The following is a 14,677-nucleotide window of genomic DNA, read 5'->3' on the forward strand; positions in this document are numbered from 1 at the left end:
AAGTCTTATAAAGTGTATTTGTCCTCAATTTAGGTAGGTAAAAAGTATATGACAATTATTTTTACCCTTAAAATAAAATAATATATAATGCACTTGGAATAAGATAATTGACTTGTTTTGTTTTTCCATTTTAAATGTAAATCAACCTTTTTTCATTGGCTAATGAACTCACCAACCTGCACAAATTAAATACTTACTGATATTTACATTTTTGCAAAGATACTCTATATAGTTTAGGTCAGACAAGTTTACCAAATAGCATAAATAGCATGGCTTTTTCAAGATAGAAGGTCATTGCTTGAATTTGAAACTATTTTTATTGATCTTGTGTAATTATTTTTTTTAACTGAATTTTAGGTTTTCCAAAGCTATTACCTGCATTGTCATCAACAAGAACAGAACTGAAAACTGTGAATATTGCACTGTTGAAATCTAATACATTAAAACTATAAAGAAATTACATTTTGATTGTATTATCATCTAACCAGATGCACCTGAACAATTCTGCTTTGCATTACTTTGCAGAACAAGTAAGTAAATGCTTAAGGTTATCAAACCAAGGAAAAGTCCTCATATATGAAAGAAAAAATAAGGAAAATACTTAGTTTCCATTCATAAAACATGGATAATCAGTGACTTCTAAACTAATGAATGCAAAAACATTACTATTTTGCTCAAAATAAATTCAAAGGTCAATTATTGGAACAAAATATAGTTTTAGATTTAAAACACTTTGCATGAAAAAATGAATAACATTTGGTGAACATTCGCTGCATAAAAGATCTTTATTAAGTATATTGTTCAGATCATTTTTGTGCAGATGACAACATACATACACTCTGACAAACCAGTGCATTATAATGAAGACTTCACAGCAGTGTGAACGGCTGGCCGTGAGCTCACAACCTTCACTTTGTGCCTTGTGCTCCTCCCTTGATGCGGCCATACATTCTGGATATACTGCTTAATACCTGTGCCTCATGTGTCTGCTGTGGAAGGTGAGAGAGCTGCAGAGTATAAAAATATTTCAAAGCTGTATTTTCCTGCTCTTAACTTTACTTTTTGTCACTAAGGTGAAAATAAAAGGCTCTTGCCTACCATGTCGTTTCGCTGTGGGATGGGGAGAAAAAGAGGAACCTGAAAAAAACGTACTGTGTACCCCATTGTGGTGTGACAGTGTGCTAATACATGCAGCTAGTTTCTTTAAAGGGCTGAAAAAAAAAACCCCAAACAGATAAACATTTATTACAAATTTTAAAAATATAATCTATCTTGCAATAAAAACGGAAAAAAAAGGTGAAATAACAACTTCATCCAAGTAAACTCAAATGCTCAATTTAAAAAAAAAGAAGTTCATATTGGTCTATGATTAAGCAGAAGACCGTATCAAATTTTTTATCAAAACATAACATTATTTACACAAACGCTTAAGCTCCAAATTCAGAAGCCAGATAGTTTTATAAACGTGTCAAAGCAAACACAATCTTTTCTTATTCTCGTAGCACCTGAGCGAAATCGCCTGTTGCAGAAACATTAAATTAAATGCTAAATAATTCTGTACATTTTACAGCTTTACATCCATTAGCTCTTCTATTTACAGTACACTCAGAGATCTGAATAAGGGAAGGCTCTGCTGGCGCGAAATACACTCATTCATCACTGCAACCCATTAAAAGCAAAAGATGTGCCCTGTCGCTTAAGTACATTAAAATGTTACAGAAATGCTTAAAAAAATACAGTGTTTTATAACATTCATCAATCAACTATGTTTCAACAGAGCAATCAAAGCATACGTGAAAGAAATAATGCAGAGTTCTTTCTTATTTTTCATCATTGGTCTTGGTACTAAATGCTTTGGGTGACATAGGCAACTTTGGATCCTTATGGTGAAAAACCTGAGTACTTTTTTCATTAACTCTTAAGTGAAGATTTTAGAGATTAGTACGCACTTATTGGAAAAGGCTAGTTTGTCAATAGGCTGGTGAAAACATATCAAATACATCACATATACAGTGATTTACAGTAAGTGTCTTTGGCTCTTATGTAGACCCCAAACAGAGGAGCCAAAAATGTTACAACCAGCTGCTTCAAGCAGCACAGAAAACAGGTTTTCCATCGCTATGTGACACATGGCGATGGAGAAAAGAGTGGCGATAACTCTTCTTTATCCTGATGGCCCATATATCAGAGCTCTGAGGTGTCTAAGGGTTTCCTGGCATCTCTTCCATTTGGTTAACTGTTAGGACTTAATGCAGCTCTACGGACATGTCGATGCCTCAATCCGACATCTCTTCCTTTGAATAGTCCAGGGATTTTCTCTTGAAGAAGCCAAGCTGCAGAAATACACAACTGTGTTACATGGGTGATGATGTGCTGTCCACCAAAGTAGGTTTTCTACTGAAATGTCAACATAGCTCAAGATAAATATTCACATGCACTTAAAAAAAAAAAAAATGGACGTAACTATTTTTCCTGGTGTCTGAAACTTTAGCCACACTAAATCTTTCCTGTTTTAGTTTAGTTGTAATTAACAAAATTATTTGAATTTGTTAAATGCCAGAATTAAAGATAAAACTTTATTTTTCTTATCCTTTTGGAGATAAAAAAAATATGAATAGGGTAACCTTGAAACTTTAAGCAATTTCATTTTTGCTGAATTGAAATGATGAGATAATTAGTTACGTAAAAGGAAATATTACCCTCCAGAGAATGAAGATAACAAGGGCTAAGATCAACAGTCCTATCAAGATACTGATGATGATGATCCAAAAAGGGATTCCTCCAACTGTTTCCTTTGAAACTTGGATATTTACCTGACAAGTGCAAGCAGACACAATGTTAACACTTCCATACATCTCTATAAACAGGTGTATTAAGTGACCAAAATGAGGACTTCAGTTATATAATTGCAAATAATGACTTACAGTCCTGTTCTTTGCGTTGCTGTCCAGTTCAAACAGATTAGTGTGTTTGAAGGCAAGTGAGGCGTTCACCTTCATGTAAAAGCTAGAAAACTCACCCTGCAGAGAAAGCACACTTCAATAGGGATTTGATCACCCATATGATGTATCACACTTAAAATCAAACATAGTACCTTCATGCAGAGCCGGGTAATAACTTGTTACGTTTTCTTGAGTAAATTATAGAAAAATCTACATTTTGGAGCAATAGTATTTTAATGTAGGTTGTAGTTTTCTTAAAGGTTTACTGGAGGATGTTCTTTTTCCGGGTGGATCATCAAAATAAGTGGTCCTCCAAATTGTAAATCATTCTGGTGACATGTTTACGTAAGACCGTCCTACGTACTCGTCCCCATTATCACTAACTGTTGGTGAGTCTGACAGAGGAAAAATTGGAAATTTTCTTTTGGAAAGTAAGTTTTTATGATTGATGCAAACAGCAACTTGTTAATAGAGCGTGCGCGAGGAGAAATGGGCTCATGCACGCTCTCGCACGCATTTAATAGGCGTTCGCTGTCGCGAATTTTTGAAATGACCCGTCCTCTCCACTTTAAAAAAAATGCATATGCACAAGCCTGTACCCGCTCCCGAGAGGGCACGCCTATTAAACGCACGCGAGAGCATACATGAACCCATTTCTCCTCATGCATGTTCTATGTACAAATTTGCTTTGCTCGTACAAGCTTACTTTCCAAAAGAAGATTTGCAATTTTTCCACTATGTCAGACTCAGGACAGACTTACTTAAACATATCACTAGAATTATTGAAACTTATTTATTTTGATTATCCACCCACAAAAAGAACATCCTCCATCTTTAACCTTATGTTATAAAAAACAATTGTGGTAAAGTGTTTCTTCTGTCTAACTTGTAATCTTGTAGTCATGTTATTCATTCATCTTTTTTTTTTACTTACCAGAACATGCACGTAACTCTCTGATTTATAAAACCATTTAAAACATTTAATCAGCTGTTAGGAGCCATAATTACTCAGTAGTACTCATTTCACTTTTCAACTTTTTTACTCTTGAGTGTTTTTTTGGATTGAGTAAAAAAAAAAGTTCAAATAGAGCTAAATGATCTAATCTTACCTCAATGAAGGTAGGTTTCCACACTGTGAAGGTAACATTGACCTGACTCTTATCGGTTTTTGGGATGGAGCAGCGGATTGATTGACATGTCGTTTGCCCACATTGCTACAATGAAAATCAGTCAGTGAGAAGTGAAGAGAAGAAACTCAGGTGCCGCTGAAATTTAAATGTGTCCACTTACTAGAAGGAAGCTAGTGAGGGATTCTTTTTTTGGTTTGTGTCTTTTATGAGGTTGAGGAAGGTTATCAGGAATGTCACATTTTACCTGTAAAGCAGCGAGAGACACGTATTAGCATTATTTTAGCTTGCTAGAAACACTCTTAGATTTTTGTCCCTGTGTGCATAGATACCCCACTGCTGGAGACAACGCGTGTGAGAAGGAGTAAGATATTTTCCAGAGGAGACAGATGTGGGTAAATCACTGTGAGCTGAAGAGATGGAGTGAGTGTGGCAGCTGCTTTCTCCACCTAAGATAAAAAGATGGAGAAGCTGAATAAATTTTGCAATTAAAATCCAGGATATGTCAACAAAAAGTGATTTCTTGCATTGCAAATGTTACCGTGTAGCTGATGTTGACCTCCTCGAATGACTTCCAAGCATCAGGTTCTTTCAAGGAGTACTTTTCATCATCTTCCACTATTATGTGTTTATCTGTATGATCCCTGAAATGCATATTTTTAAAATTAATAAAGCACGAGCCTTGAAATGAAACCTGCAGGTGGATAGTTTGGCCACTTGGGGGCAGCAAAGAATATCAACACAAAGTCAGATCTTAAAGGGATAGTTCGGTATTTTTGACATGAATCTGTATGGTATCCCCATCACCAGCGGCATGCAATCACACTGACTTACCCCTGGCAGCGTCCTGTGAGCAGAGTTATCGTCCAGTTTTGGTCAAGCCGAAAGTAGTCCGACAGGTTTTTAGAGCCAGCGAAATAAAACGTTTCTCTTCCCAAAACATTCCGCGGCGGAGGGAGACATGGCTGTTGTTGGGCTCGCTGTCTGAATGACGGCGCGCACTGATACGAACAGAGAGAAAATAGGACCAATTGATAACAACGTGTGACTTTTTCCACTACAATGTTTTTGGGATGCGAAAATATCACTCTTTTGAACACATAATGTTTTGGGAAGAGAAAAGTTTTATTTCGCTGTTCCTAAAAACCTGCAGGACTACTTTCGGCTTGACCAAAACTGGACGAGAACTCTGCTCACAGGACGCTGCCAGGGGTAAGTCAGTGTGATTGCATGCCGCTGGTGATGGGGATGCCATACAGATTCATGTCAAAAATACCGAACTATCGCTTTAATGTCCTTTTGGAGTTTGAATATTTTATGATTATTCTTTCGCTTTCAGTTCAAAGTTATGCATTTATATTAAAAAAACAAGTAGACTTTGTGTGTGTGTTTTTCTGACTTTATTATCTATTTAAATTGTGTATCTCATATGGCAGAAAGTTGAAACCTGCTTCATTATTACAATAATAATTATGAAAAAATTCCTGTAACATTTTAGACCCTGAAAACATTGTAATAATGAAACTAATAAACATGGACTGACAAAAACAAAGCAGTGTAAGCTTTAGAAAAGACATCAGTTTAAATTTAATGTTAAAACATGGCTAGTCTCACATTTTACACCTGCACCATATTACATTATAGGCTGTGAGGAAAGGGTGTCATGCCCAGATTCTTGTTTAAAATATTAGGTAATTGAGGTTGATTAAAAGCTATACAAGACTTTTACCTCCATAAGAAAGTATTCAGTCCACATCAAGCTTTCTTTATTGAAAAATATGAAAAAAGCATCTTAGAATTTTTGCAAGAGGGTTTTTAACGATATGAAAGCTTGATAAAGCTTATTTTGAAAATACAAAATGCCTGGGCTTATTTTTTTTTTCTATGTATTAACAAAATTTTAATTATTCTAATATGGCTCACTCAATGCCTTGCAAAAAAATTCTTATCCTGCCAACAGTTCCACAATAATCCTTAATTCCTCTTAACAAACTGTTCAATTAAAAACTCTAGAGTATGAATACTGCCATTCAAATTGAATTAACTTTCCTATTTTTACCTAGGATGATAATTATTGGTTGCTTCCAGACAATTTAATATGTTCTTAAGGGAATAGGACCCGATATCAAACATTGTAAGCACAACTTTTATAATAGTCATTCTTGTTTTCATTGAGAGTCATTTGGCCTATGTTAGATTCAGATTAAGTAAATAAAAGAATATACCTTATGTTGTTCTATTCCTCAGCATGTAATGTAAAAACACACATTGATAGATATATTTCATGATTTGTCAATTTTTCTGTATTCAATTGAATTATTTGAGTAGCTGAGGATGAGAGGTTTTCACCCAAATAAGGTGTTAGATAAAAAGCAAAGAGCACAAACAGAATTCTGATCTCAGGAAAAAACTGAAGTAATAACAGTAAAGATGATCTATCTCTACGGAACATGCTGGAAAAATGTGAGTCGAAGATTTACGTAGCTGCTTCCTTCCTGGAAACATTTGTGGTTTGTAACCAGCAGTAACTGATAGATTGGCTTCTGGAGGCAACAATCAATGTAATTCAGTACAGGAAATAGTTTTTTATATTGCACAAGTATTGATTTTACTCTCACAATATCTAATTCATCATTGCAATGGCAGTTTTTATGTAGGTGCTGCCTTTTGTCTAAGATATGCAGTTGAGGGAGGAATCATGCAGTTGTTTTCCACAACTTGCAGCTTTCTAATAAAATAAAATGATCCAAATCACCTATTGATGTACAAATGCAATAAAAGGGATTCTTCCCCTGATATCATAATAATTTCTATACCATATGTGTTTTCGGTGAATCAAGGAGATCTGTAGCCTGATATGAAAATATCTGATTTAATGTTTCCATCCAATAGAGTCTCCTTTTTAAAAATTCATTGCAAAAATATGGCATATATATACACTATATTGCCAAAAGTATTTGCTCACCTGCCTTGACTCACATATGAGCTTAAGTGACATCCCGTTCCTAATCCATAGGGTTCAATATGACGTCGGTCCACCCTTTGCAGCTAGAACAGCTTCAACTCTTCTGGGAAGGCTGTCCACAAGGTTTAGGAGTGTGTTTATGGGAATTTTTGACCATTCTTCCAGAAGCGCATTTGTGAGGTCGCACACTGATGTTGGACGAGAAGGCCTGGCTCTCAGTCTCCGCTCTAATTCATCCCAAAGGTGTTCTATCGGGTTGAGGTCAGGACTCTGTGCAGGCCAGTCAAGTTCATCCACACCAGACTCTGTCATCCATGTCTTTATGGACCTTGCTTTGTGCACTGGTGCACAGTCATGTTGGAAGAGGAAGGGGCCAGCTCCAAACTGTTCCCACAAAGTTGGGAGCATGGAATTGTCCAAAATGTCTTGGTATGCTGAAGCATTCAGAGTTCCTTTCACTGGAACTAAGGGGCCAAGCCCAGCTCCTGAAAAACAACCTCACACCATAATCCCCCCTCCACCAAACTTTACACTTGGCACAATGCAGTCAGACAAGTACCGTTCTCCTGGCAACCGCCAAACCCAGACCCGTCCATCAGATTGCCAGATGGAGAAGCGCGATTCGTCACTCCAGAGAACGCGTCTCCACTGCTCTAGAGTCCAGTGGCGGCGTGCTTTACACCACCGCATCCGACGCTTTGCATTGCACTTGGTGATGTATGGCTTGGATGCAGCTGCTCGACCATGGAAACCCATTCCATGAAGCTCTCTGCGCACTGTTCTTGAGCTAATCTGAAGGCCACATGAAGTTTGGAGGTCTGTAGTGATTGACTCTGCAGAAAGTTGGCGACCTCTTCGCACTATGCGCGTCAGCATCCGCTGACCCCGCTCCGTCAGTTTACGTGGCCTACCACTTCGTGGCTGAGTTGCTGTCGTTCCCAAACACTTCCATTTTCTTATAATACAGCTGACAGTTGACTGTGGAATATTTAGGAGCGAGGAAATTTCACGACTGGATTTGTTGCACAGGTGGCATCCTATCACAGTTCCACGCTGGAATTCACTGAGCTCCTGAGAGCAACCCATTCTTTCACAAATGTTTGTAAAAACAGTCTGCATGCCTAGGTGCTTGAATTTATACACCTGTGGCCATGGAAGTGATTGGAACACCTGATTCCAATAATTTGGACGGGTGAGCAAATACTTTTGGCAATATAGTGTATATATATATATATATATATATATATACGTATGCATATATATATATATGTATATATATATATATACATATATATATATATATATATATATATATATATATATATATATATATATATATATATATATATATATATATATATATATATATATATATATATATACGTATGCATATATATATATATATAATAAATGTGCAAATGATAAACAACTAGGCAACTCGCATTGCTTTTGTGAATAAATTTCATGATTATGATGCTTCATCTGCAAAGATTGACCAAGATTTTCACAGCTACTTACACACTGAATAAGACTCCAGCTTTGTATTTCACAGGGATTAAGATTTGCACATCGTTGTCATGCATGGTAGATTGATCTTCTTCACTGTCACTGTAAAAATATACATTATTTTAAATGACACAACCATCCAGGTTGCATTCAGCTATCTGCAACAACACATTTGAAACAGACTCACCTTACAGCTGTCACATTGATGTGGATTTTCTCATGTATGTGTGATGAGTCCGTCTCAAATATCACTTTAAAGTGATCCTGGTGATGTTAGATGACATAATAATATTAAAAAGGAGAAGTAAAAATTATTAAAAGAGGGCAATGAACAATGGGTGTATAGATTCTTACCTCAGTATTACTGCCCAGGAAGGGATATCTAACAGCACACTCCACCCTTGTGTGATTCAGAGTGCATTCTTTCTCTGGCTAATGGCCCAAAATATAACATAATTAAAAATCATTTTTTTAGTACTTCACTGTATTAGAAGAGTGCAAAACTGACAGGGAAGCAGAAATCCTACCTCAACTTTCACATAGTTGATGTTGGGTGTGAAGACAAGAACAACCTTAGTATTGTAGGCGCTGTCTTTTTTGTTCCTGATGTCAATGTTCACATCAATCTTATCCTTTGTGTTGACTTGGATCAGCATGCTGAAGTAGTAGAAGTAGTGTCAGCATGAATGACTGTCATACTTATGTTCTACCACAGGGAGGCACTCGTGCTCTAGTTCACTTCCTGGACAATTACAAAAATCTGTAGACTCTACCTTTAGACTTAACTGTTTATGTCTGTTATACATTTCGCTCTCAGATGACTTTGATTAAAAATCTTACTGGATTATATCAAAAATGAGATCTATATGTTTTCTGTTTAGGGTCTACTATGTGTCAAAATGCAAGGATACTTAAAACATCTTAGAGTATTTCATACCTTTTCACACTTGGCTCTGCTTTGAGGGAGAGGTCAGTAATGCACCTTTCATGATCTCCACATTCGACCAAAGGAATCTTAAACACAGATATAATGCAGAGAGGTAAACATTTAAGTTTTAAAAGGGTTATCTTTATTCAAAATACAAATTTTCTTCAATTAATAATTACTGGATATCGTAAACTAAAAAAAAAAAACAGTTAAGACCTGAGGCAGCATACTGTACTTTGCAAAAGTCATCATAACTCTGAAAACTTTTTTTTTTCCAGTTTTGTGACATTACAATCAGTAGTTCATGTGGCTAACACAATATAGAGCATAACTGAGTCGAAGGAAAAATTGTACATCATTTTCAACATTTTATACAAAAAAAAAACATGATAGTTGACATGGATTAGCATTTATAACCCATTTACTCTGCTACCTTTTATTAAATCCAGTAACATCAAACGCCTTTATAAGTCACACAACGTTTAGATAGTCAACCACCTAGTTAATTACTCTAAATATAATAAATTTGTTACACAGCATCATGAAAAACAAGGATTACACCAGACAGGTATGGAAGAGAGAGGAGAAGTCTTAAACAGGGTTTGTCAGCCTTGAAGATATATATAAAAAACAGAAAGAAACTTTGTCAGCGCTGCAGAGTTAACAGGACAACTATTAGTAAAGGACTTTACAAAGCTGCTTTTAAAGAGTTAAAAAAGGAGCACTAAATGAAAGAAATACAGTTACAGGTTAGCCACAAGACATGTTGAGGTTGGTAGTTGCACTCTTCCATGTCTAAGACAAAGCAGGCACTGTGCAGCTGACTGAACAATGAATCCTTATGGCGAAACAAGGTGCTGGAAGCATTATAATGCAGGGGGGATTTTAAAAATAGGGATAAGGAGGCTGATTAAAGCTGATGAGATAGATAATCATACAGTATAACTAAACTAAACTCTAATGGCTGCTTGGAGGATATTTTCACTGACCCTGCTTTGAAATCTATAACTTAACACTTCTCTCAATAGTAGTGGTCCAAACTACCTATCTACTGTAGGGGATTTGGGTGATCTTTCAGGCATTTCTGATGTTTAGTATCAGTAATATTTCTTTAATAAGAATTTATTTAGAAAGAAACTTTTTGAGTAAACAATAGGATGTATATTACACAAGCAGTTTGCAATTTGTGAAACAGGCTGGATTCAGAGTAGTTTGATTTTATCTGCCTGTTTTTAAAGTAACTGTGAGCATCCAGACAAGACAATGACTTCTAGGCAAATGTCTAAATCTAAATATCCTATTTTCAAAAAGAGGAAAATACCTGCAAGTTTCCCTATTGGTTGATTTGGAGTGGCAAACTGCATTGCTGCTTTCAGTCTAACACTAATGGAGGTCAGGCAGACAGCAGTGTTGGCACAAATGTATTTCCTCTGTGACACAGAAACAGGCCCTTATAATCTAGGCATGAAACAGATGCCTACTTCTAGCCATTATCTGGGAGGATAGCTTACTGTAGCAGTTATCTGTAAACCTTTATGTTGAAGCAAATATGCACGTGGGAGTGTGGGAAGATTTCCATGGCCATTAAAACAGAGGCAGACTTGTTGGAAACACTGCAGGATGGCAGTCAGCTGTTGAAGATATGAACTCATTCGTACAGCAGCACCTTCAGTTCCAGCAGAGGAATTTCTTGCTCATGTTTTATAAAGATAAACAGACAGAGTTTAAGTTGGCGAAAGTCTAAATCTTTCTGTCTGAAACACTTAAAGGAGATTTTAAAAAGTAGTTCTCTGTGCTGAATGTAGTGTAGCTATCTGTGCCATGTTATCTTCTCTATCTTCTCTATAACTGTTACACACTCAAAACCTGAAAAAATACCGATGTTCTATTTCTTTTAAATTTTATTTTCTCATTTTTTCACATTAACTTTCCATCCATCTTCTCCTGCTCAGTCCTATCGGTGGGGGGCAGTGGGGCCACTGCCTATCTCCATGGGTGAGAGGCGGGGTAAACCCTGGACAGGTCGCCGATCTGTTGCAGGGGAACACAGAGACACACAACCATGCACACACACACTCACACCTAAGGACAATTTAGAGAAGCCAATCAACCTAACAGTCATGTTTTTGGACTGTGGGAGGAAGCCTGAGTACCCGGAGAGAACCCATGCATGCTTAGGGAGAACAAGCAAACTCCATGTTGAAATAATCAAACCCAGAACCTTCTTGCTGCAAGGCAACTCTCAGGTTTGGTAGAGGTTTTGAGGACCCAAATGCAGAGAGGAGTGGGCACGGGTGAGTTTGGATGATTAAATGTAAGTCCGAGGGAAACAGAGGCAAAAATCCTAAGTACAAAAATACTGAAAACCAAACAAAACCAATAAACGTCAGGAAAAAAACTCGGGGGAAGCAAGAGACTAGGAAGCAACTAACATCTTCAATACACAAGAAACCAGTGCTGAAAGAAGGTTTTGGTGCTCTTTTAAGCCCAGCACTATGATAATTAAGATTACTTTAACCTGTGTAGGCTACCCAAGTTCTCCACAAAGATCCTCTATCGTAGAGATGCACAACTTGCACTAACACACACACAGAAACCCTGACAGTAACAGTGCTACCCACTGCATAATCATGCAGCCCTCACATTAATTTTGCATAGTATACATTTGTTTCTTTAAATACATCTTACTGACATGCAACAGTTTCCCGAAATACCCTGACAACACATTTTAATTAATTGTTAGCCATAGATTTCTAGCCATATAAAAAAGGATATGCAGGCTACAACCCTATTTGCATGAGATTTATTTACCTTTAGGGCCCATATGGTTTGTAGAAATTGCAGATATTGCCTTTGTTGTTAATCCTGTGTGAATCAACTATGTCAGTAGTTTGTAAAGTAGCCTCCACCCATTGCAAACTACCTAATATATTATGCTGAACTCTAGGGTCCCATGATTATACCAATACAATGTGAAAATGTGTCTGTGTTTTAGACAGAAACTGGAAGAATAGAATGAAATGAGGCATCAAAAAGAAAAGGGTGAACAAATCTTAAAACAGAAACAAACAAATACGGTACAAGGATGGTAATGAGAGGAAGTGCCGGACACATGCAGCTGTTCTTCCGTGTTTCTTGCTCTTTTTTTTTTGCGGATGGACTTTTCTATTTCTGACACAGTTAAACATGGGACATTGTTTCAATTTGTGGGACAACAGGATAATAGTGAAAAATGCGGCACTGATCACTGTGCTTTAAGAATCCCTTTTCTTCTGTTCGCAGCCGTCTGTTATACAGCTGGCTAGCATTGGCAGTAGCACACAGCACTGAACAGATGTTACACAATATGCAATCAATTAACATCGTATCCAACACATATCTGTAAATTTCAGCAAAGTCTCAGGCTGTGGTTATCTTTGCAAAACCACCACATAAAAAGCTGCCCGTGGGTGGAGGGGTGAGTTATTACAATGGGTCCCCAGATAATGTTTATCTGAAATCTGATAACGATTATCTGAAAATATTTTTTTCAGTCGACTAAGGTTATTTTAAATACACATACAATATAATTTCATAGGGAAATGCTTTGTAGGGGTCCTTACATTGTTAAAGAAGATAATTTATTTACATCAGAGTTGGAATATTTATCGTAGGATGGAAGGAAATGAAATTATATAGTGCAAGTTTAAAAGATCTTTAATTTGAAAAATTTAAATCTTTATTTTAAATTCTGAAAGATCTTAAAAAACGCGATATGTGATTTTTTTTTAATCACACAATTTCTAAAGCATTTGTCTCTGATCTTTTTAAAACATCAGTTATTTTCATCTCAGTTTTGGTCATTGAGGAAGAGACTTCTTTGTTTCTGTCAGAAAAAAAACTGGTTGTTGTCCAAAAGGTTTTGAAGCAGCCTAGTCAAATCTTAATTTAATCTGTGACATAAATGTGGGCATAATCAAACAGTTTTTCAAAGAATAGTAGGTCAAAATTCCTTAATAGTAATGTAAAAGACTGGATGTGCCAGTAATCCTGAACGCTTGATTCCACTACCTGTTCCAAAGGGTTGAATAAATATTTATCATGGTATATTACATGAAATTGTTTTTCTTATACAGCCAAAAATTATTGGATACGTTTTTTTTTCCCGTAAATATGAGAAATGATCCTTTGAAAAAATGTATTTATTTATGTTTTGACAGATAGTAAAACTTTTTGGATCTAAAACATTCAGGGTGACAATAAAATAATGATAGAAACATTTGGTAGGAGGTCCTTTTATAGAACACCACAAGGAAAGGAAATAAAAGAAAAGGTTCAAATCAAGCTTTATTAACTCAGAAAATGTTAATTTGTGCTTTAAGATTGTTGGTTTAATGTTGTTTAGTATGGATTAGTGCATTGAAACAGCTGAATGACAGAGAGGTCTTACCATCTCAGTGATAGATTTGGGTAGAGTTTCATCCAGAACAGGGCCTTGATCCTCATTAACAAGCCCAAAATCCAAAGTAACACTGAGCGGATCTCTGAAATCAGGTCGGTCCTGAGGCAGAGAAAATAGATAAAAATGAAAATAGTGACAAAACTGAGGAGAGAGCAAAAAAAAAAAAAAAAGAAAAACATGGAGGCAGCTTCTCTGCTGCAAAAGAGACATGCTGCAGAGGATTCAAGGTATAGTGGAGGATGCCTTTTTTCCTGGTGAATCATCAAAATAAGTGGTCCTCCTAATTGTCAATAATTCTGGTGATTTGTTAATGTAATGCCATCCTACGTGCTCGTCCGTATTTTCAGTTACCGGTGGTGAGTCTGACATATTGTAAAAATTGCAAAGCTTCTTTGGAAACTCAGCTTGTATGAGTGATGCAAACAGCAGCTTTTAAACAGAGCGTGCAAGAGGAGTAATGGGCTTGTGCACGCTCTCACACATGTTTAATAGACGTTCCCTCCTGGGAGAGGATACATGGTTGTGCATTTGCTTTTTTTTTACGTGGAGAGGGCTGGTCTTTTCAAAAATTCACGAGAATCCTCTACTATACCTTTAAGTAATATTTTTGTGACAGTATCACTATTCTTACTTGAGAAAAACCTTTCTGGTTACTCTACCAGAATGAGAAACTTGAGTTTTTTGGAGATGAGGTGAAAAAGCAGTAACCAATGGATATTAAAGCTGGAACTTTTTATCTTTTCTCGACATACATGACCAACTGTCATG

The 14,677-nt window shown here is 36.5% G+C and overlaps 1 protein-coding gene across 1 annotated transcript in view; it reads right to left on the bottom strand.

The window, feature by feature from the left end:
• Window positions 1-766: 766 nt before the first annotated feature.
• The window catches only part of itga1 (integrin, alpha 1), a 67,713-nt gene continuing 53,802 nt past the window's right edge, over window positions 767-14,677 (bottom strand). Inside the window, exons 18-30 of the mRNA XM_038275049.1 lie at window positions 13,898-14,008; window positions 9,478-9,554; window positions 9,068-9,197; window positions 8,895-8,972; window positions 8,728-8,804; window positions 8,553-8,642; window positions 4,611-4,713; window positions 4,402-4,518; window positions 4,233-4,316; window positions 4,052-4,156; window positions 2,925-3,020; window positions 2,700-2,813; window positions 767-2,333 (exon numbers count right to left, since the gene is read on the bottom strand). Coding sequence (XP_038130977.1) covers window positions 2,277-2,333; window positions 2,700-2,813; window positions 2,925-3,020; window positions 4,052-4,156; window positions 4,233-4,316; window positions 4,402-4,518; window positions 4,611-4,713; window positions 8,553-8,642; window positions 8,728-8,804; window positions 8,895-8,972; window positions 9,068-9,197; window positions 9,478-9,554; window positions 13,898-14,008 — 1,239 coding nt within the window. The 3' untranslated portion in view covers window positions 767-2,276. The remainder of the gene's footprint in view (window positions 2,334-2,699; window positions 2,814-2,924; window positions 3,021-4,051; window positions 4,157-4,232; window positions 4,317-4,401; window positions 4,519-4,610; window positions 4,714-8,552; window positions 8,643-8,727; window positions 8,805-8,894; window positions 8,973-9,067; window positions 9,198-9,477; window positions 9,555-13,897; window positions 14,009-14,677) is intronic.

The sequence above is a fragment of the Cyprinodon tularosa genome, unplaced genomic scaffold (genome assembly GCF_016077235.1).
Source record: "Cyprinodon tularosa strain WSP-4 unplaced genomic scaffold, ASM1607723v1 ctg94, whole genome shotgun sequence".
In the NCBI taxonomy this organism is placed as follows: Eukaryota; Metazoa; Chordata; class Actinopteri; order Cyprinodontiformes; family Cyprinodontidae; genus Cyprinodon; species Cyprinodon tularosa.